This window comes from Rhamphochromis sp. 'chilingali' (assembly GCF_963969265.1).
Source record: "Rhamphochromis sp. 'chilingali' genome assembly, chromosome: 17".
NCBI classification, from domain to species: Eukaryota; Metazoa; Chordata; class Actinopteri; order Cichliformes; family Cichlidae; genus Rhamphochromis; species Rhamphochromis sp. 'chilingali'.
Window position 1 is genome coordinate 2,316,034 of NC_137944.1, and position 23,082 is coordinate 2,339,115.

General features: G+C 40.5%; 1 protein-coding gene across 2 annotated transcripts in view; it reads left to right on the forward strand.

Annotated features, from left to right (window-relative positions):
- Window positions 1-23,082, forward strand: part of thsd7aa (thrombospondin, type I, domain containing 7Aa) — a 237,446-nt gene that overhangs the window by 81,218 nt on the left and 133,146 nt on the right. For both annotated transcript variants that reach the window (XR_013969369.1, XM_080863183.1), the window contains exons 5-7: window positions 454-609; window positions 3,442-3,645; window positions 9,653-9,847. Coding sequence is in view for 1 of the 2 variants with exons in the window: in XM_080863183.1 (XP_080719309.1) it covers window positions 454-609; window positions 3,442-3,645; window positions 9,653-9,847 (555 nt within the window). In the remaining variant the exon portion in view is untranslated. The remainder of the gene's footprint in view (window positions 1-453; window positions 610-3,441; window positions 3,646-9,652; window positions 9,848-23,082) is intronic.

Consider the following 23,082-nt stretch of genomic DNA (forward strand, 5'->3'; position numbering starts at 1 on the left):
GGCATGTCGTCTACTGCCTACCGAGCAACGCTATTAAAGGACACACCTTTGGCTAAGCAATTTGTATGTGCATGAGTTCTGCTGTGACACAACTATGATGACTCATCAGCCTGACGACCTTGCAGACAGCCATCTGCAGCTGATGGAGCAGAGGTCAACTGACAATCAGGACTCACTATGCCGTCTGTCATGTGTTGTAGAAGTCACATGACTGTGGGTATATGCGAAAATACATGGATTATCACCCTCAGCACCACTTACTGAACAGATAGCTGAGTACTTTCTAATCACTTTACAAGGCTTTGAGTGCTCAGGTAGAGTAGAAAAGCCTTATATAAGAACTATATAAGTCCATTTACCATTTTAATGAGCTAGTTTGTTTTTAAACTATGTCTTAAAGCCTTTTTGGCATAGATTAACACTGTGTCTTTGTGCTTGTCTGTGTCTCTATAGCACTGCGGCCAGTGGACAGTAAGCTTTGTCTGGGTATTCCTCCAAACACCACCCAACTCTGCCACATAAGCTGTCCTGTTGATTGTGAGGTATCTTCGTGGCGCACGTGGGGACCCTGCACGTATGAAAATTGTCAAGACCAGGTAGCCAAGAAAGGTAAGAGATACTGTTAGGGTTACAATAGTATATTGTGTCATAAAGTGACTAATCAAAGGAGTTCTGTAGGGTTTACTTTCCTGAAATCTCCCTTTAAAAATTGCATACCCCTTCATCTGCCCTACGGTTGTTATTGTGCCCCAATAAAACAAATAAGCCAACAAAATTTGCAGTGCATTGACTTTTACCCAGATTTACAATGTACAAAACATTCTACCTTCATATTCTGTAGTATTTTACTGTGTTTTTGATTGTGTATTGCAAATGTTAAACTTGATGTTGACAATAAAGTCAAAATCAATTACAGAAGCCATACAGTTGGAATGGGTCTCTGACTGCTGTCGTGGGGATGTTAGTCCATCAGTAGAGTTGACACAGTCACTGCTTCATCTCTAGTTATCCCTGGAACAGCAGTGTCCACCATGACTCTGCCTTAATGAAGAACATCAAATTAAAAGGATGACTAGAAATTGTTGAAATGGATCCTTCTGGCTTTGTTTACTTTTATCGTGTGTCACTGTCAGTCCATTCCCTCCCTTGAGATACTTTGTCAGACCTTTTTTGCAGCTGTCGTCCTGAGTATAACCTGTGCACTTCAGAAATTATCTGGCAACTTCAATTTGCAGTCAAGTCATCAATAAACATTAGTGAGTTGGTTTCACATGTCCATGCCATGTGGTAATTTTTGAATCATGAGGCGTTCCTTTCCTTATCTTTGCTTTTCTCTTCCTTCTTGTGATTCAATTTAATCTTGTTTTCATATGTTTTTATTTTTGTTTGGTTTGTTTGTTTTCAGAACTATTTTTTTCAGAACTGTTTTCTCTTAACATCTAATCTTGTGTTCTTGTTGTTGGGTTTTACCAGGGGTGCGAAATTTTACTGTAAAGCCAATGATTTTCCTTCATGAAGGCATTTCATTCAGAAAGGTGTGTCTTGATTGTAGATTTGAAAAATGACCTCATTAAGAGTGTTCTTAACCAAGGAAAGTATTTTGTGATCAGCCACTTTATTCGTCTCCTGTGTCCTTCCAATGTCACTGAGCTGGATAAAGAATACATCAAATTGCTGACTTGGCCACTCCTAAAGTATTTTCTATCTCTCTCATAGGTTTATTTCAATTTTTCATAAATGACTTGCATCAAGATCTCTTTGGACCTCATGTTGACATTTCCAGTGAACAGCCACTAAATAGTTCAACACTTGAATTGAACTTCAGGTCATTTGTGACTGACTAAATGACTGAATAAAGAAACTGCTTTTCAGTCAGTTTTGAATGTTGGACGTCTGAAAATATGGGACTATGTATAAAAGTGCATCTAAGGAATTTTGTTAAACCTTTTAAAACTGAAAGTCTTCACTGCACACACATCTTTTCCCAGTAAAATCTACCGGGGTACAGTACAGTGTCAAAACAGTAAAAAAAAAAGTGTCAGATTTATATCAAAGTAAGTGTTCAACAGCAAACTGAGCACTTGTTTTCTATGTCACATTTCACTTTCTGAATTCCACAAGAGGGAGGTTGCCATCATGTTTTACTATATAGACAGCCTATGACATCCTTGACCAAGTCCCAAGCTATGTGTCCTCAATTTATGCAGTCAGCAGTGTTCAAGAATAAGACATGTGACCTGGATAAAACTGCAGTGCTATCATCTTAATTAATGTTAATTAGCCACAGCTGACTGAATTTAGTAGATGACAGTTGCCTTTTCAAAATGTGAAATGGTTTTAGGACACAATGAATAATGCAAAATTAAAAATAAACAGAGCCAAAATCTTCATGTCAAAACAAAGATTCATAACCTATCACATAGCCTTCACTCCTGCCTTTCAGTTATTGCATCCATGATACACTCTGCAGATAGCAAGTCAGTGATGACTGAGAGTATAGCATTCAGTCCTCATCTTCGTTTATACAACCCTAATCCCCACCTCAACTCTTGCCGATCAAAAAATTTCCCAAATTAATTTTTCTCTTCAGGCATTAGTCATGTGCAACATATAACAGACAATCAATGCAGGACTACATAAACTGCAAGTGTGCAAAAATTGCAAAAGAAACAGAACAATACAGGCACAAGACAGCGCAGACACAAACATGCAATAGAAAAGCGCAACAATGACAGTAGGTTGTGCAGAAAGTAACTTGATATATGAAGGTGTGTGTGTGTGTGTTAGTCCAGTGTGTTCAGGAGTCTGGCGGCTTGGGCGAAGAAACTGTTTCGCGGTCTGGCAGTGAGCGCCTGGTACCTGCCAGAAGGCAGCAGATTGAAGCTTGTGTGTGAGGGGTTTTCCACAATGCTGGTGGCTTTGTGGAAGTAGCGGGTGTGATGGATATATGCATTGCATTATTCATCATGCAAAGTTCTTTGAATCTTTGTTAATTTAACTCCTAATCCATCCAATTTTATTTATAAAACACTTTAAAATACCAGGCACAGGACAAAAGTGCCGTACAGAGAATAGGTCAAAAACAATAGAATAACAGAAAACAGCAAATATAAATAAATAAAACACACAATACATAAAAATTAAAACAGCCCTATATTAAAAAAACAAGATAAAACCGCATAGAATCAACTAAAAACAACGAAAATAAAACTAAAAATCTCTAAAGGGAGACCGTTCCACAGTTTTGGAGCTGCTCCAGCAAAAGCATGATCTCAGTCACTTGTGCTACATGTAACAATGGACTGTTAAAAGCAATATTTCAATAAAAAACATCTGGTGAAAAAATATGCTACAGTTGTACACAAGCTTACACACAGGGGTAGCCATGGTTTATTAGTTTGAGATCATGTAGCTCATTAGATTTCTGTTGTTCCCCCAAAGGCTTTAAATTGAGGAAGAGGAGAATCATCAATGAACCAACAGGTGGGACAGGAAACTGCCCCCACCTGGTGGAGGCCATACCATGTGAAGACCCGAGCTGCTACGACTGGCTGGTGGTTAAACTGGAGGACTGTATCCCAGATAATGAGGAGAAGTGTGGACCAGGAATCCAGATCCCTCAGGTCCAGTGTGTCAATAGTGACGGTGAGTATATGTGAACATATTTATCCTAGTCCGAGGTTTAGGAGTAGCTGGTCTCTGAAGTGCTTGGAGATTGCCTTTAAGTTTTGGTTCCAAGCAAAAGCTACTGTGGTGTTTTGACACTTTCCATAAATTATCTATCACTCTGCTAGCAAAACATCCCCAGGGTACTATCTTCATACTGTAGAAAACTCAAAACACTGATGATTTTCTGTAGTCAGGTCTCTCTGAGTAGACAGAAGATAATGTTTACAGAAGGTGTAATTCACACAGAGTCACGTGACAATTATGCTTAAAATTGTCTACTTTAAAAATACTTTATGTAATTTTGGCACACTATGTGCCATCACCACAGAAACAGTGCCAGTGGAAAGTCAGGGGCATTTCTCCACTGTCACTGAGTTTTCCTGTTGCCCTCTGTGCAGGTATGGATGACAGGTGACCTGCGGTCCCACTCGCACTGGCTTTATCACACAGTTGTCTTTCAGTTGGCACTGACATTTCACACTAGGCATGTCACACAGATAGAAGCACAATAAGGAGTAAGATGTGAGCATGAGTGAATTTTATCTTGATAATGGAAAATTGGACAGTGGCTTATAAATTTGTTGATAGACATCCACTCATCATGATGCACGTGCCTTTAAAGCTGCTGTGAAAGCTCGCCTAAGGGTGGGTGATAATGTGTTATGTACATCATACTTTAGGAGGCTGTGTGGCACCTGTGCTGGGATGTTTCTTACACCTTTTAGGATGATTATTTATTTCTAAGTAGTCCATCGATGATTTTATCGTAGTCTGCCGTCCCATTCACATCTCTGTGTGTTTTTCACAATCAAAAGATAGCATCATTTTAGAAATGCATATGTTTAAAGTAAAAGTCTCAGTGGTTTAGAATTGTTTGGCAATGAGACACACTACATCGATGATGTAAATGAATCATTTTTTTAGGTTGTAGTCAGTGTGATGTAGGTCAGTCTTTTCACTTTGACTGATGCAGAGATTCTTGTCCTCTATCCTGGTTAATCTCAATATGCTCCTTGCCCAACACTGTATTTACTGTATTTAATGTAGATTTCCCTATTGTTTGTGCTGTTATGACCAATTTCATCATGTTCTAGTGTGAGTGTATAGCTACTTTGCCTCAGGGATTTTCCTCTCACTTACACAGACATAAGGATTCAATGATTCAAGGAGCTTTCTTGTCATTTGCATCACATGTTTACATGAGGTGAACAAAATTATGTACACACGGTCCCGGAGCGAAAAGAAAAAAGAAAGAGAATAACGAAGAAACAGAATTATTTTTTCAAAAGTAATAAATAAATAGTTTGGGGGGGGGGGGGTTAAGAAAACAGAATAACAAGTAATAAAATAATACGATAAATAGAGTGCAACAACCTGAGTACCAGTATGGAGTCTGGATATAGAATGTAGGTATAACTACTTTAGCAGCAAAAGGCCTTGATGACCAGCAGTGATAAAGTGATGGTGTCAGTAAGTGTCAGTAGTGGTTAAGGTGCTGCAATATCAGTTTTTCTCCATTTATGCATTGAGAAGTCTCACAGCTTCTGGAATTAAGCTGCTTCTCAGTCTGGTAGTTTTGCAGTTTTGCATTTTATGCTCGTCAGCTTCTTGCCTGAGGAGGCAGAATCTTGGGATTCTGAGTTTGTGGTCTATTGTTGTTGTAGTCGAACTGTGTCATGGTCCTGGGTTGTTAGACCCAGTGTTTTGTGTTTATTATCGGTGGCATCTTATGTTTCGGGTTAATTCTTGTTTTCTTAGTTCTTCGGGTTTTGGTTCTGGTGTTTAGTGTTTTATTGTTCCTACCTGTGTTCTTCTCCCCTGTGCTCTGTTCATGTCCCGGAGTTTGTGGTGCAAAACAGTTTGTGAGTTTCCTGTTTTACTTTGAAGGTCTGTGTCTCGTTATGCCATTAGTTTCAGCTGTCTCCACCCCTGCGTGTCATTTCCTCATTACCTGGTGTGTATTTATAGTGTGTGTTTGCCTCTGTTTGTCCTTGCACTGTCTGTGTAACTTGGTGAATATCTGTGTCTCTCTGCGCTTCATTCTCCACTCCTCATCCCCTATGTCACCTCCTTATGTTTTTTCCTGCATGTTGTTCTGTGAGTTATGGTTTCGGGTTTTGTTTGTTACTAGTTAAATACAAAATGCTGTTTCTAAAAGAAGGTGTTTATTATTAAGGGGATGACATGACCCTGTGTGAAAAAGGGATTGCCCCTAAATCTAATTTCATTACCTGGGCCCATGTCCTGTATGTTTTAGGTTTGACAGTGTTTTTAGTAGATAAAGGTGAATGGCTTAAACATGAATTGAGCTCTGGTTTGGGGAAGGCCTCGGAGGGGACTGATAGCAGCTCCTACAGATAAGAACCAGAAGGGGTGTGTTTGTAGGCATGGTCCCGAACCTGAAATACAGATATTTTATCTCCAAAACTGGTTTGGCCACCCTTAGCAGCAACAACTCCAGTCAAGATTTGCAATAACTGGCAATGAATCTTTTACAGCGCTGTGGATGAATTCTGTCCCACTCGTCTTTGCAGAATTGGTGTAATTCAGCCATGTTGGAGGGTTGAGCATGAATCGCTCATCCCAGAGCATCTCAGTCAGATTCAGGTCAGGACTTTGACTAAGTCACTCCTGAGTCTTCATTTTGTTTTTCTTTAGCCATTCAGAGGTGGACTTGCAGGTGTGTTTTGGATCAGAACCCAAGTGTGCTTCAGCTTGTAGTCACAAACACATGGCTGGACATTCTCTTTCCATAGACAGTAGAAGTTATGGTTCCATTACCACAGAAAGTGTACCAGGCAGTGAAACAGCCTCAGACCATCACATTATCACCACCATATTTTACTGTTGGTATGATGCTCCGTTTCTGAAATGCTGTGTTGCTTTTACACCAGATGTAACGGGACACGAACCTTTCAAAAAGTTTGATTTTTGTCTCATCAGTCCAAAGAGTATTTTCCCAAAAGACTTAGGGATTGTCAAGATCTTTTCTAGCAAAACTGAGACGAGCCTTTTTGTTCTTTTTACTCAGCAGTGTTTTTCGTCTTGGAACTCGCCATGCAGGCTGTTGATGCCCAGTCTCTTTCTTATGGTGGAGTTATGAACACTGACCTTAACTGAGGCAAGTGAGGCTTGCAGTCCTTTGGATGTTGTTCTGTGGTCTTTTGTGACCTCTTGAATGAGTCATCGCTACTCTCTTGGGCTAAATTTGATCGGCCGGCAATTCCAGGGAAAGTTCGCCACTTTTGCCATGACTCTCCTCTGTGGTTCTCTGGAGTCTTACAGCTTTAGAACATAGCATTACAATCTTTTAAACACACACATAGAGAAAGAGATAGTATAAACAGAGCAAGTTGCTGTAGAACAAAACAAATTTAAAAGTCAAAACTGTAGAATTAAAGGGTGGATGGACAAGCAGAAGAAGAAGGCCTTCGTGTCCTGCACAGCCAATACTGGCTAACTCTGGAGGCTGTGGCTGGGGCCTGACCGCCCTCAGCCTTGAAACTGGAATGGATGTAGTGTGCTTAGTCTCTGCTCATGTTCAATCTCTAGTGGATAGGGAATCACTCTCTGGCTTGGGCCCAGTGTTGGCTTATCCAGGCAGCCCTTGTCCTAGCCATAGGAATTGGGTGCGGTCCCGATGTTGACTGATCCAGGTGGAAAGACTGATGATGTGCTGGGTGGTGACTGCTGCTGTTGCAGTGTCAAGGCATTTGTGCCGAGCTGCTGCAGCGACAAGGCTTGGGTGTAGGACTGCCAGTGCTGCAACAATGACGATGGGCATCGACAAGGCCCACACTTCCACTTTAAGGACAGCACAGTCTCAGGCAGGTAGCTAGCAATCGCTGTGACAAGTGGGTGGCTTGCTGCCTGTGTGCTAAACCCACCAACTCTAATTATAGGTGAGGAGTGGTGATGTGCACCAGGCAGTTGGGAGACATGGCGTACCCCACCACCACACTTTCCATTGGGGGACTTATGGTCAGGCGAGTCCCTCCGCAGAAACACTCATGCTATGTGATGAACTATTTGCCGCTCGTAAAATTCCTTGTCTGCTCGGTCCTTTATCTGGTTGTGTTATTCTGTTATGGCAGGGGTCCCCAATCCCAGTCCACGAGGGCCGGTGTCCCTGCAGGTCTTATGTGCACCCCTGATTATACACAGGCTGGAGATGAACCAGGGGAGGGAGAGGTGATGAGCTGTATGCCTCCTTGGTGTTGGCATACAATAAGTCCAATGTTTTATTGTCTCTGGTGTGGCAGGTGACGTACTGGGTGAAGGTGGGGAGAGTGGACGACAGGGAGATGTGATTTAAGCCTCCAGAGAGCAGGAAAAGGGCCTAAGGGTGCTGTGTTTGGAGTCTGCTGGTTACAGTGTGCAGGACCTCACAGGCTGCTGCAGCGTTAGCAGAGGGCGGGGCATGCACAGCTATCATAATGACGTGTGGAAACTCTCGCGGTAGATAGTACGATCTCATGCTAACCGCTAGCAGCTTAATAATAATAAATCATAATAATACATTTTATTTGGTCACCTTACAAAGAACAAAATTAATAAAAGGAGCAATAGTCATAAAATATATAAAATAAGTTAAAATGGCAAAACAGAGCTTGACAACAGATAAAATCAGCATTAAAGCGAATAAGCCAGTTTAAACAGATGTGTTTTGAGCTGTGTCTTAAATATGGAAAGGGAGTCAATATTTCTTATGGCTGGAGGAAGAGAGTTCCAGAGCCGAGGAGCAGAGCGACTGAAAGCTCTGTTCCCCATAGCAACAAGGCGTGAGGATGGAACAGTAAGATGAATAGCAGATGATGATCTGAGAGGGCGGGAAACAGTGAGCAGGTCACACAAATATGAAGGAGCAGATTTATGGATACACAAGTAAGATTTTAAAATTTATCCTGGCTTCTACGGGCAACCAGTGAAGCTGCTGAAGAACTGGGGTAATATGAGCTCTTAACGGAGTGCAAGTTATGACTTGAGCTGCAGAATTTTGAAGAAGTTGGAGTTTATGAAGGGACCTTTTAGGGAGACCAAATAGGAGGTCAGCTTAGCATCTCTTTGATAGATAAATGCCCAGCGTTACACCATCTATCGTTCACAAACACAGCCAGGCCCCCTCCTCTCTTCATACCACTCTCCGTTGTTCTGTTGGCCCGGATCAGATGGAATGTTTACGTGTGAGTCCGGAGTTAGCGCGGTTAGTCACGACTCTGTGAAGCACATCACGCTGCACTCCCTGTAGCTCCTCTGATGTCGGGTTAGAGCCGGCAGTTCATCCACTTTATTGGGGAGAGATCTCACTTTCCCCATAATACCCGATGGAATCACTGGCCGGTACCTCCTAACCTTACTGCGATGCTTGATCCCCGCCCGAGTGCCGCGTCTCTTCCTCCTCACCTCGCGGGGGATGTTGGCTCGCTCGGCGGTAGGCAGAACAGTGGAGACCCCGAGGGCTAACACCTCCACGCACTCTCCGGACACAGATGCCGTAAAAAATATGATAAAAAACACAATTGTCCATAAAATTCGGAGGTCGAATGTGGAGTAGTACAGTCCACAATATAAAAACAAGAACACGAAACAACAAAGAAAGAGAAAAAAGGACTCGGTCAGGCCGGAGCTACTAATACTGGCTGCCAGCTCGGAGTGGCGCCAGAAATTATCTATTGTTGCTGTTTATTTCAGTTTTTTAATTTAAGGCAATAAAACTGTGATGCAAAAGAATTTACAATGTTGGTCATTAGTTACATTAGTTACCACATTAGAAAGTGCAATTTTCCCTTTAGTCATTTTGGCAGTCCCACCAAGAAAAGCAACATTTCACACTCACAGCCTTTATTTTAAAGTGACTTTTTGAAGGAAATTTGATGTTGCTTTCTTAGCCCTGTTTAATTTAATGAATGTTATTATTATCTTTTAACTTTATAACACATTTTAAATTTGGCACAGTACCTTAATTCTCTTTGTATTCACCCAGGTGAACATGTGGATCGACAACTCTGCCAGGATGCCATCCTTCCTATGCCATTTATCTGCGAGGTGCCTTGCCCTAAGGACTGTGCCTTGAGCCCCTGGAGCTCCTGGTCTCTCTGCTCCCACACCTGCTCTGGAAAGAACACAGAGGGCAAACAGACCAGAACTCGTTCCATCCTCGCCTATAATGCAGGAGAAGGTAGGAACTGTATAAGGAGAGCAAAGCAGCATTGCAGCACTCATGAAGTTACAGTATAGGTAAAGGTAATTCTATTAAAAATGAATATGTGCCTCTCACCTGAGCTCCTCTGTGTACGCTGGGTCTTTCAGCAATGACATCAGCATATTTAATCAATGCAAATGTTTAACTTAATAGTACAGAAGTCCAATTTACACCTTTAAGAATACAGGGGTAGGTTGAAATTGGATGCTTAATGATAAGTCTTATTTTTACAGCATGTTTTTCATTTTCCATTAAGGACAAGAGAAAGCAATGTGAAATTTAACATTTGAACATAATTGAACGACATTTGAAAACGTTTAACCAAATCAACTTTAAACATAATCTAAATGTCAATCTAAATATCGCATCAAGTGAAAATCTTGATGGAGGCTTTTATTTTCAACATCAAGGATTATTGATGTAAAGTTGTAAAGGGTTATTCAGCAAATTTATTCACATATGCTTTTACCATTGTTTCTACAATAAGTTGTCTTATGGCACATATGCTTTGTGATCATAAATTTCTCAAGTATTCAGATCCATCATGTTTTGGGTTTATCAAGACTACGTATTCTGCCCACAACATCAGCAACAAGTCCAAGTTAAACTTGCAAACCACGTCTTTGTACAGACTGTATACACATAAAGTGCTCACTTACCTAGCATTATCATTATCATTATCATTAGCACATACGCACTATGTGTATATACACATACAGTGATGAAATATTGCGCAAATGTCATAGACGTACACATCTTTTGAAAACTATAAACCAGATTATGGTGCAGTTTGTTTCGTTAAAGTGACTGTATTTTAAATTTGTGTCTTTGCACGTACTTCCGTTTGGATAACAATTTTTCATTGACCATTAATCATCCCAAATCTCAGCTGCATGTCACTGGATATGGATGACATATGCATGGGCCAGATGCTGACTGGTTGACAAGTGGGTCAGAATAGGGAACGAAGCAACTGTGGAGTTTACCAGGAACAGAAGAAGAGAGAAAAAATACAGCATGAAAACCACGGATCACTTTTCATTGTTTTAAACACTCAGTTTTGTTGGTTAGCCCACTACCTTCCATCATATTCTGGGCACCTTCTGCTGGCTTTGTCTTGGCCGGTGATTGTTTTCAGACCCCTCCAGAATGTCCTTGCATTATTCCCTTAAGCCACTCCTCCAATTTTCTCTTGTAGGTGTCACTTCCTTTCTCTTTGTCTAGCACATTCACTGTTTTTGGCAGCTTGGGGATGGCCTGCCTGCCTCCATAGAGCCGTATTGCCACAGTGAGGCAGTGTTCAAAATATTTGGTACAGCGAGTCTGTGGGCCACTCTTTCGTGTGCTGCTGTTGGCCCATCGCCAGCTGCAGATAAGAGCGTTATAACTTACAAAGACCTGAAGTGAAAAAGAGTGTTAAAAACAATGAAAGTATCAACTGTCACTTCCTTCACTTTCCTTATTGCTGCCCACCTGTCAACCAGTCAGCATCTTCCAAGATGAAAATCTGACCCGAGGTGGCATTCCAGTAGAAATTCCTTCCTTTTGCCAGTCTCCTTTGCTTTTTGAGTCCAGAACGAATTAATTCACCCACTTCTCTGAGAAGCACAACACAGCAAAATCTCCAGTGTTAAATTAACACTAGAGAGTGTCTATATTGGTCCACACCTCTGAGTGTTAAATACAACACTGTTGAGTGTTAAAAATGGCTAACACTGAGCAGTGCTGATTTTCTAACACTGGAATATTTCTAACATTTTGAGTTATTTTCCAGTGTTAGAAAATCAGCACTGCTCAGTGTTAGCCATTGTTAATCTTCAAAACTGACTAGGTTACTTTTAAACATATAACACTGTCAAAAGTGTTAATTTAACACTCAACAGTGTTGTATTTAACACTCAGAGGTGTGGACCCATATAGACACTCTCCAGTGTTAATTTAACACTGGAGATTTTGCTGTGACGATGCGAAATACGTCTTGTGCGGACTGGTTAATGTTAGCTCTTCCATCTTATCGGACAGAGATCTTAGATTTCGCGTAATGACATATGATATGGAAGGTTTTCCCAAGACTTCACTCTAGCTCTGCAGCCTGTCTTTCTTCTCCTTACTTTCATGTGGAGCTCCAGAATATAAAACAGTAGTTACTGTGTCAATGGAGCCATTGCTGAATGGCTCCTTCCATAATCAGATTTGGGTAAGTGGAAATATAGCAAGTAAGCTACTGAAGCTTAAATGTTTTAATACATCAACTGCTGGAGATAAAAGGTTTTTAAGAATTCTCCTCAACCTCTGATGCTTGATATGGAAGGACCACATCAGTGCTGATCAGTTCAGCACTGGAGCACCAGATGTTAAAGTATGGTTCAGGATTCAGTTTAGGGATTTTGCAGCCTGCAGATGCAGCCTCTGCGAAGATTGAATCTGCAGTGTACCGTATTTCCTTTTTACAATGTGTTCCTCCACTACATGCTTCACTCTGATGGACTGAGATCACGTGTATTGCTGGAGCGATCTGAACTTCACCAAGTGATTTAAGTGGTACTTTCTGGGAGTCAACTCTAACACGGGATTTAGTGGGGTGGGTCTCAGTTAAATCAGGTAGTAACTTGGCTGTGGAAGGCAAAAGATTTGTGGATGACTCACTGATTTGGGCCATAATGTCCTTGAGAACATAATCCCTGCCAATTACCTTAGCTAGGTTTTTAAGTTTAGGGAGGATGGAATGGGTACTACTATATCAACTGCCTGTCTATGCAGTTTAGAGGTTTGCTCATCTACTAATATGATCCTATTAGTGGAGCGAAACCTTTTAAGAAAATCTGTAATTTCTCCCACTTTCTTATCATCTATAGCAATACCATTGATCATCACAGCATTAGAGATTTTAAATGGAGAGTTGTTGTTTTTTTTTCAACAATATCCAACTTTTCTTGAGACTAATCTTCATCAGAGGGTGCAGTTTAGAACTGTAACAAATGTAACTCCCCCAGACCCTTTATTTGGTTACAAAACTTTGGACCTGTGTTTAGCTTTGTTTAGGTGATAAAGCGTGTGAGATTGCAGGGAAATAGCTTGAGGCTATGTGTTTTAAACACTCACTTTGTCTGACAATACAGGAGTACAATGAACAAAAGGTTGCAGTTACTATGTTAGCAGAAAATGAAATCCACAGAGAAGTCTGACATGAATAATAGACTGCACCAACGATAAGTAGGGACGAATAAACAGACATCAGCCTTTGGCCATTTTGGATGATGAACCAAGAGAGAGCAACTTAAGTGTGTTTTAATCTCATGATTCATATAATACTGATTTTTAGGCTAATAGTTGGGCTAACACACTAGTGATGTGTCGGTCGCGAACGAAACGGCTCTTAGAGCCGGGTCTTTGACGTGAATGACGCGAAACAGCTCCTTATCGCTAGCTGTGTTTTTTTCCCCCCTTCTCTCACCCTCTCCCTCACACTTTTTTTCTGCATGCCAGCCTTGTGCTTTGCGCTGGGAAGAAGGGGGAGGGGCGGTAGTTAGATTTGCACAGGAACAGAGCGGGGAGGGAGTATGGGCAGAAATCTGTGCCATCAGAAACTGAATTTGAATAAGTTCAATTTGAATTTGAATTGCTCAGATTGAATCTGAATTGTAACTTGAATAAATGCTTTTGAAAACTGAATTTGAATTAGTCTAATTTGAAATTGAATTTATGGTTTGAAAATGATCATCACTAAATTGAAATTGAATTTTATATTTTGAAAATGAATTGATTTGCTTTGAAACTGCATTTTATCCTTTAAAAATTCAGCTCTCGAATAATTTCAGTTTCACTTCTCACCATTCAGTTTCAGTTCTAACATAGTAATGGAGCAGTATGTTTTTAAAAAAAAAAAAAAAATCTAATTAAGCATGCACTCAGTACCCTAAGAATTATTATGGTAGTTAAACACAGTGGTAGTTGTATATCATATTATATCATATATATATCATATTATATCACTTCAAACAGAGATGATCCAGTAATGCTGCACTAATGAATTAGACTAACTATTCACTTTAGCTAAAGTTATTAAGTTAGCTAAAGAGTTGGGATGCTGTGTAAGACATAAATAAAGCTAAAATACAAAGGTTTGGGCACCGTTTTGCATGTTTCCCTACTGTAGGGGTCTCTGCAAGCATACAGAGGGGGTACTCTGAGAGGGTACAAGATGACAACTTTGGAATTCTACTAGAAACAGTCGATCATATTTGTTTGTCAAAGCTGAATTCAGGGCAAACTACGCTAAATTAGCGTTTTTAGCTAGCAGCTACAATAAGCATAAAAGTTACCGTACGGCTATCATTAGTTAACATGACGCTTGTTCTTATACATGTAATACATTTATTACCAACCTGAGAGTTTATCCGCTGGTCATTCGACATGACGAATGACTTCTGAAGTCTTAATTCAGCTCAAGACGCTGTAGATTCCCGTCGGTAACACTTTCGGTCCGCTAGTAAAATGTAGTTCTATTAATCTGCGCTTGAACCGGAACCGGATGTAAGTTCCAAAAAACTGGATTTTGGAACTGAAATTGAATTGTAGAACTGAAACTGAATGGTGAGAAGTGAAACTGAAATTATTCGAGAGCTGAATTTTTAAAGGATAAAATGCAGTTTCAAAGCAAATCAATTCATTTTCAAAATATAAAATTCAATTTCAATTTAGTAATGATCATTTTCAAACCATAAATTCAATTTCAAATTAGACTAATTCAAATTCAGTTTTCAAAATCATTTATTCAAGTTACAATTCAGATTCAACCTGAGCGATTCAAATTCAAATTTAACTTATTCAAATTCAGTTTCTGATGGCACAGATTTCTGCCCATAAGGGAGAGACAGAGAAAGAGAGCCAGGGACAACAACGTCACATTAGAAAGGTATAGTAATCATGCACAACTATTTTCAGTTGCAGATGATAAAGGATTCAGAAAGTTTATTCATGCAGGCCCATATGACAGAGAATATGCATGTTCTTTTTGTTTTCATATTTTAATTTATATTTAATTGTGTTGTGATTTGCAGTGTTTTGTGTTGTTTCACTTTAAATGTGTTTCAAAGGAAAAAGCTGAAAATTTAAATAGTTAAAAGTTGAACCGTGAATAGTTGGTTTTTGTATTATATGATTTATTTATTACATTTTATGTGGAGTGAATAAATAAAAGTATATTTACGGTGGCCCCTAGAGACAAAGCATGTACAAACTCCAAAGCACGTAAAAACTGCAAAACACGTAAAAACTCCAAAACACGTAAAAACTCAGAAGCACATAAAAACTCAAAACACGTACAAAATACAACAGAAGTGCTCTAGGATGCTGGGTGCAGTGTTGAGCTTTGTTACCTAGTGGCTACACAAGCCAGGAAGTACCAACGACCGGATTTGGTGTGTGGTAGTAACAGGTAAATGAACATTTTTTTTAATTATTTGAATATAACAATCAGAATACTTTATTCATCCCGAGGGAAATTAGGGTTACAGCAGGCAGCACGCTAATGGCGCATGCGCACTTACAAAGGAACCTTCTGACCAACTTTACACAAACATCACATTGGGCAGACATGTCAGAAAGGTAGGCTGATAGGAAAAAACAACGAAAATACACTACATGAGGTAAGAGGAGGAGAAAAAAAACTCCACTCAGACTGAGCTCCTAGTGGGAGAACAGTTTGATAACAGAAAAAACACCTCAGCACAAAAGCACATGACTATCAATACACCATAGAAACACAAGACAAGCAACAGGGGCGGGTAAAGGGTAAGAGAGAGCCGGTGTAGACAGCGCATCCAGTCCTGCAGCATCTGTGCTGGTCCAGTTGACTGCTATCTTCCCCGGTAGGGCACAAGCATCGAAGGCGTTGGAAAGGGAGGGGGGATGAGTGAGTGCTTATCAGTGTAAGTGTGTGTGTCCATAGTTTAGCTGAGACAGTGTCCTTCGGCCTATCAGGCTAAGTAAACAGTCCTCCAGCCAATCCAGGTGTCCTTGCATGGGATGGGAAGAATAGCCGTAACACAGTCATTATCAGGGAGTGATTGTTCGGCTCCAGCCTTGGGCCTGCAGCTGGCGCCGTGATGGGGATCCGCAATGTTTATGTTGCTTTTGTTAATTTCCATGCGAGCAGCCCAGGAGAATTTTTCAGGCTGCTCTTTAACACTCGATCTCCCGTTGGAGAGTCACGAGCCTCTCCATGATGGTATCAAACTTCTGTTCCATGGTGTTATTGTTCTTTTGATTCTGAGACCTCACAACTGCAGTGATCCGTTCCACGATGTTTTCCAACTGTCGCTCAAAGGTCTCATTTTGAGCAGGCCTCTCTCTGATGTTTCCCCTCATACGCTCAATGGTGTTGTTTTGAGCCTTCACAGCAGCTGCAAGCGTCTCCAAGGTGTTGACCATATTACGTTCGTTGTGAGAGGTCGCGCCTCGTTCCATTTCGATTCCAGCGGGCAGCCTTGGGGGGGTTTGAACAGCCGGTTCCGCTCTCTTATTTCTCCGATAAACCAGGGCTAAGCCAACTCCGATCAGCATGAACCCTGTTATCATGGTTCCGAATAGATAGATATCTTCAGCGTCCTCGATCGACAGTCCCGCCAGGCACATGATCCTCCAGTTCTGCCACCCGTCCATCGTGTATCCGGCAGGGAAAGTCCCTCCAGGGCACTCAAACTCTCCCGAGCCCAGATTTCTCGTTGAGAAAAGGGTGTCAATAGCATTCAGAGACCAGTTGATCAAATCCATAATTCTCTTTTAGGTTTTAGAGAACGACAGTGGGAGGCTATTCCAGGGAAAGTAATGCACACAAGACAAGACAAGGACATAGAGGCTAAGCAGGGAAGATAAGGGTGAGGAGGAGAGGAGAAAAGTGCGACCGCCTTCGCTGAGAGCTAAAGAAGAAGAATATATATGAGTGCTTGTGTATAAATACACAAACAATACACATATGCTTTCAATTGTGTCATTTAAGTGATCTAGGTAGCTCTGTTTTGGAAGTTCAGTTCATGCTAGAAATGTGTTTTGGAGTTTGTACATGCTTTGTCTCTAGGGGCCACCGCATATATTTATATTAGAGATGGCACGATACCACTTTTTTATGTCCGATACCGATATCATAAATTTGGATATCTGCCGATACCGATATGAATCCGATATAGTGTTTTTTAATCAACAAAACTGTTTTTTAAATATCTTGCTGCATTTTGTATAAGTTCATACTCAAGTTTAAAACAACAACGACACTAAAGCTATTCTGTTATACCTGTATGCAAAAAAAAATATTTCATAGTTCAGCAATACTGATCAATCTAATAAACTTAAACCTACACCATCCTCCCTATTCTGGTATTTTAAAGAGTACTTAGCATAAATATTAAGCAACCTAACTAATAGGGTTCCAACTCCCAGCAACAACAAAAATAAATGAATAAAAAATAGGGAACCACCCCTCACGCTCCACCTCATGATGCTTAATCAACGTAATCAACCTTAATTTGATGCAGTGTGAAAAAAAATGCACAGAAATCAATTATTTTTCAAGAAATATTAAATAGATTCAACATCTTTCTTCAACAAAATTGCAGACTGCACAGATGGTACCTTCCCAAAGGAAAAAGTACTATAGCTTACTAGGGTATATATATTAGACTTAATAGTTACTATATACAGTAATTGACTTCTATTCATTTTACATCAAATTAAAACTTTGGGTGTCAGATAATTATTTATTAAAAGCTCGACATTTGAAATGAGAATAAGAAAGAAAAGTATGTCTTTGTGCCCCCTTTTCCCTGTTAATGCCCTATCGGCCCCCCTGGCTAAACTTTGCTACATCCGCCCCTGCACAGTTACCAGCGTCAGCTGTAGAAAAAGATCCACGAGTAGAAAGTAATATTAAATACATTCTAACAACAGCTGATCAAGCTTAAACGTGCTGCTGTTGTTCAGCCGCTGGTTTCCTCTTTCTGGTGCAAAGTGGGCCAAAAGCAAACTAGAGACACGGACTCGCGACAGAAAAGCCGATCAGCTGATCGTTAAGCAGTTTCATGATTGAAGTAGCAGCAGGAGAGGCAGTCGCTTGTTAAGCTTAAGGCAGGAATGCTTTACAAACATTCAGAGATGGACTTACACACTTGCTTTACTTCTCTCGGGATAACTTTGTCGGAGATGAAATGCCGGGTTGCTAGCGAAGCTCCACATGCTATCCAGACCACCGACAGGTCCCGCATGCCACAGCCGCTCTATCACGTGATGCATACTGCTCCGACGTGCTAACGTTCTGAGGTGAGTTACGGCGTGTTGCAAGTTTTGTGAGGTGCTTTCGTGATATTTAATGGATCGGATTACATTTTTTATTTTTCTCCGATATCCGATCCAGTAATTTAGGTCAGTATCGGACCGATACGTAATATCGGATCGGTCCATCTCTAATTTATATATAAACATATATAAATAAAACAACTTCTTTTTTTTACATTAGTAACTCCTTTATATTATTGTTAATAATAAATTAATTAAAGCAACAAAACAACCTGAAGAGCTGGTTCGGAGCCGAAAGAGCCGGTTCTCTAAAAAGAGCCGGAAATCCCATCACTACTGTGGGCCACATGTTTAGGAAGGCTTCTGATTTAATTAATGATTTAATTAATCTACGTAGTTTCTTCCAACTGAAGAAATGGCTTACGAAAGCAAAAGATGTTGGACAATTCTAGTAGAAACAAGAATTTTCCACTACTAGGGAGGGCCCCTATAGGCACGACACAGCCTGCCCTTCTCCCACCAACAGGGAATGCAAAGGATGGCAAATCCCAGCCTTCTCTTTGGAAGTCTATGGTACACGGGTGAAAAAATAACTGTCCACATGTAAACGCCAAAAATGAAGTCAAACGCTGTCAAGAACATGCCAAAGCAACAGGTGGCGATATAATCCACAATCTTTTTTTTAGAGCAGAAATGTCACAAGAATTTCCTCATTGCAAGGAGGACATAACCAAAGGCCATCATCACCACCAAGCTGAAGGCAAAAAGGGGGGAAATATAGGGCAAGCGGTGGACTGTCGTCGGAAAAGCGGTCATGGCAGATTGGTCCTACTGTACTGACCTGCCACCATACCATGGTGGGCACATCTCCACCCAACAGCATCATAACTGAGCCGCCAAGCAGCACACCTAACCCAGTCTCACCTTTGCAGGGAACAGGGCAGTTTTCCTTCACACGAGGACTTTTGGAGGATGATATTTGAAATAATCTGCATTATGCTGGGCAATAAATAAGTTATGTTGGAGGCTGTATTGGCTGCATCTGTACGTTTTATTTATCATTTGAATTTATTTTCATTATGCTTTATGTTAAAACGTTGAAAATATGTTTTGGTTTTTTGCTGAACTGTTGACGTGTTAAATGTTTTCCATTAGCTGTTACGCAGCTCCAATGTTTTATGTTTAAAACGGCAGTTAAGTGTAAGAGATCTTCCTTGTGACCTCACAAAACCTTCTTTTACCTACTTCTGAGAAGTTTTTGTGTTTTTTTAGAAAGGCAGTGTCAGGGGCTGGGTCTGTGACTCAGCATTTTGAGTTTATTTTGTATTTTGATTTCTTATTATGTTGGGAATATGTTAAGTTTTTGTGTTTATGTTATTGGTGAGTATTTAGTTGAGTTTCTTTCTAGGTTTTTGTTTCTTCTATAATTCCTGATTTATAAGTCTTTTCTTACCTTTTGTGTTAATATGTCATGTGTTTCTTGTCATGCTTGCGTGTCATGTCTACGGTTCTCAGTGTTTCCTATTTTATTTTGAAGAGCCGGATGTCTCCATGTTCAATGTGTTTTGTTTTACTTCCCCTGTGGCATCATTACCTTCATTTGTCTCAGCTGTGTCTCCCCAGGTGTTTCCACTTCCCTCATTACCCTTCTGTGTATTTAGTCTGTGTGGTTTCATTCAGTCTTGGTCAGGTTGTCTGTGTTACCTCCCACTATGTTACGTGAAGTCCCATGTAGTTCATAATTCCACTCAGGTTGTGTTCATGTTTCTTGTTCTCATTTTTCTTCATCACAGTTTCTCACACGTTCCTGGGCAGAATCATGTTCATGTCTGTTTTCATAGTTACCAAAGTTTTGTCTCAGTTATCATAGTTTAGTTTTCCCAGTTTAGGTTTTCTGCTAGTTTTCGCTCCTGTTTGCTTTGCCTTGTTTTTGTACTCTTGTGAAGGACTCTCTTTTTATTTAACCCAAGTTACATCTCCTTCAGTGTCTGCGATTGGGTCCTCCTTCTCACTCCCACACGGACAGGAAGCTAATTTTGTGTTACTTTTCAAGTGCCTTCATCATTGAAAATGCTAACAACTAAAAACAGCATTTTGGATTGTGTCTCACTTGCCTCTCTTGGAGTTTATTCAGTAAAGAAAGAAACAGAAAATTTTACATTAGTCTGAGTGACATGTTCAGGATCACGGTGCACAGATCGTGAAGTGTGTGTTACACAACTAACATGTAACATACATGCCCTGACACACAATTTCTGTAGTTAAGACAGTGTCCTACAATAGAACAGAAATCCTTTTTTATGGATCAAGGAATTTAGTAAGGAATCTCCTGGCCCTCCTACATACACCTTTTTTCAGGGTCAAATTCAAGCCCTTTTTAAGCATTTTCAAGGGCCATGTTCAAGCTTTTCCAGCACATTGCCACTGTCATAAATTACATATATATTAGGGGTGCAATGATACTTGTATCGGTATTGAACCGTTCGATACAGTGCTTTCGGTTCGGTACGCATATGTATCAAACAATACAAAATTTTTAATTTATTTTATCAACTTTTCTTCTGACGATGCTGTCTGTGTTGAGCGCTCAGTGGATCTGCGTTCGACTACTCCGCCTAGGCTGCACTGTCGAGCGCAGAGCCACTGAGTGCCGCGCAAGCTAGCGAGACAGACGTTAAGCTCGTTGCAACATGGCAAATTGAACCTCCCCCACCCTCATTCAGATCTGGCCTTTGGAACTATTTTGGTCTTCATGTGAATTATGACCCTGAAGGTAAGCGCGTCATGGACAAAAGTAAAACAGTATGTCGGATGTGCCACGCAATGCTCAATAACATTGGTGGGAACTAGTGCGTTAGAGCAGTTAGCTCGTTAACATGTTGACGCCATCCAGCCCCACGCACAGGGCGATCCGCGGTAACTCATTAACGGAGATTTGCCGTGTTGTGGCGTTAACGTCATTTCAGATTAACGCTGACAGCACTAGTGGGAACACAACGAATATGACTGAACATTTACTCCGACATCATTCTAGTGCAAAGACAAGTGGAAGCAGACAAAAACAACAAGCAAGCATGCTACAAACTTTATCCGAGTCATTTAGACAGCCGTTAGCACAGGATTCTCCTTATGGGGACCTGACATGTGTCATGGATCGGCTGTGTGGCAGGCGGGAGGAGGACCCAATCGCAAGATTCACAAACACGGGGATGAACTCAAAAGCAGCTTTATTGCTGACAGGCAGAACATAGGAAATACAGAACTCAACTAAACTGGGAATCAATAAACTAACACTTGTAGGGAGACACAGGGAATCCACACAGCAATGAGGGAGAACGCGACGCCGAACAGAGGGAGACGCAGACAGAAATACACAGAGGGTTAACGAGGAAAGTGGGAACACACGGGGAACACAGCTGACACAGATAACCATAACGAGACAGGGTGGGGTGAACATAACACTGACGGGAGACGGGCAGAGTCAAACAGGAAGTACACAGAGGTTCAGACAGGAGGAGAGAGCACGGTGAGAACACAGACATAACAGGCTGGGGAAAACATGGAATAAAACACGAAAGGGGACAAGGGCTCATGAATACATAGAGGGGCACACAGGGGGTGAGAGTCACAAAGGGAAAGCACACAGGGAACAACATAACAGGGCAACTCAGGAAACAGAACCTAAACAGGGAACTGAATACAAAAATACGAGAACTAAGAATACTGGGCCAACACGGCCCAGGACCATGACAACATGTTTAATATGCTGCTGAGAATATAGCCCAGAAGAAGCGTATAGTATAGCTTTTATTTTGGAAAGAGCCATTTCTCTGTAATAAACTCTCTTTTCCAAAGATGAGTGATTCCTCAATCAGATATATTTCTTTCTTTTTTTATTACTTTGTTGTTTCAGCAACATTATTTTAAAAACTGTACTTTTGAGTTAAAATATATATTTATAATTTTAATAAATGACAAATTAAAAAGGCATGAACATTTTTTTTGTATCTAAAAAATATCAAACCAAAGTATCGAACTGAACTGAACCGTGAATTGTGTGTATCATTGCACCCCTAATATTTATACAAAAACATACATACGCAGAATGATTTCACTTTTTTTGTAATCGCACAAAAAGACGGTATTATGCTAAATGTCATTTGGCAAATAACTTAACAATAAAAATGAGAAATATAATAGAATTTGTCTTTCAGGTAGGCATTGAATTAAAGTATAAAAAAAAATAAAAAAAAGTTAATACAAAACAACCCAGAACAGTGCAAAAACAGATGGGGGAACTCTGGTAGGGGTAAAACTGCATCATATATAAATGCATATTTGCTTCACATTACCTCAGTAAGACCATGTGCAAAATCATCTTAGACTGACTTAAATGTCCCCCCCCCCTTTTTTTTTGTTGTTGCTAAAAACAGAAAAAAGTACCACACAAAATACTACAAAAGCAAAATGATGCATTATATGCATATAGTGTATAAACTGAGAAAAGGCATAGAAGCACATTTCACCAACAAATCTAAATGTGCAAATGAATGAATCAACCTGTCAGATCTGTTGAGAAAAATAACCCACAAAACAAGAAAACTGCACCAAATCCATCAAAATAATAAGGCCAAATAGGACAGGGCCTATGAAGGAGTGTCTTTCAGTTCCTTGAGTTTGTCAGTTGACTGTTTCTCCAGAACCTCCAGACTTTTTTCCTTTTCTTTTGCAGCTCTTTGAAGCCCATTGGACTTTCAGATAAAGCACAATTTTCCCTCTGACTCAGCTTTTTCTGCATTCTGATCAGCAGGCTTTAGGAGAACCCACACATCCTTCTCCATTCTCTTCTTTTTGGCTTTTATCTCTGTTATCTCCTCCATTAGTCCTTTGGTCTGCTTTGCTTTCTGTTCATGTTACCTTAG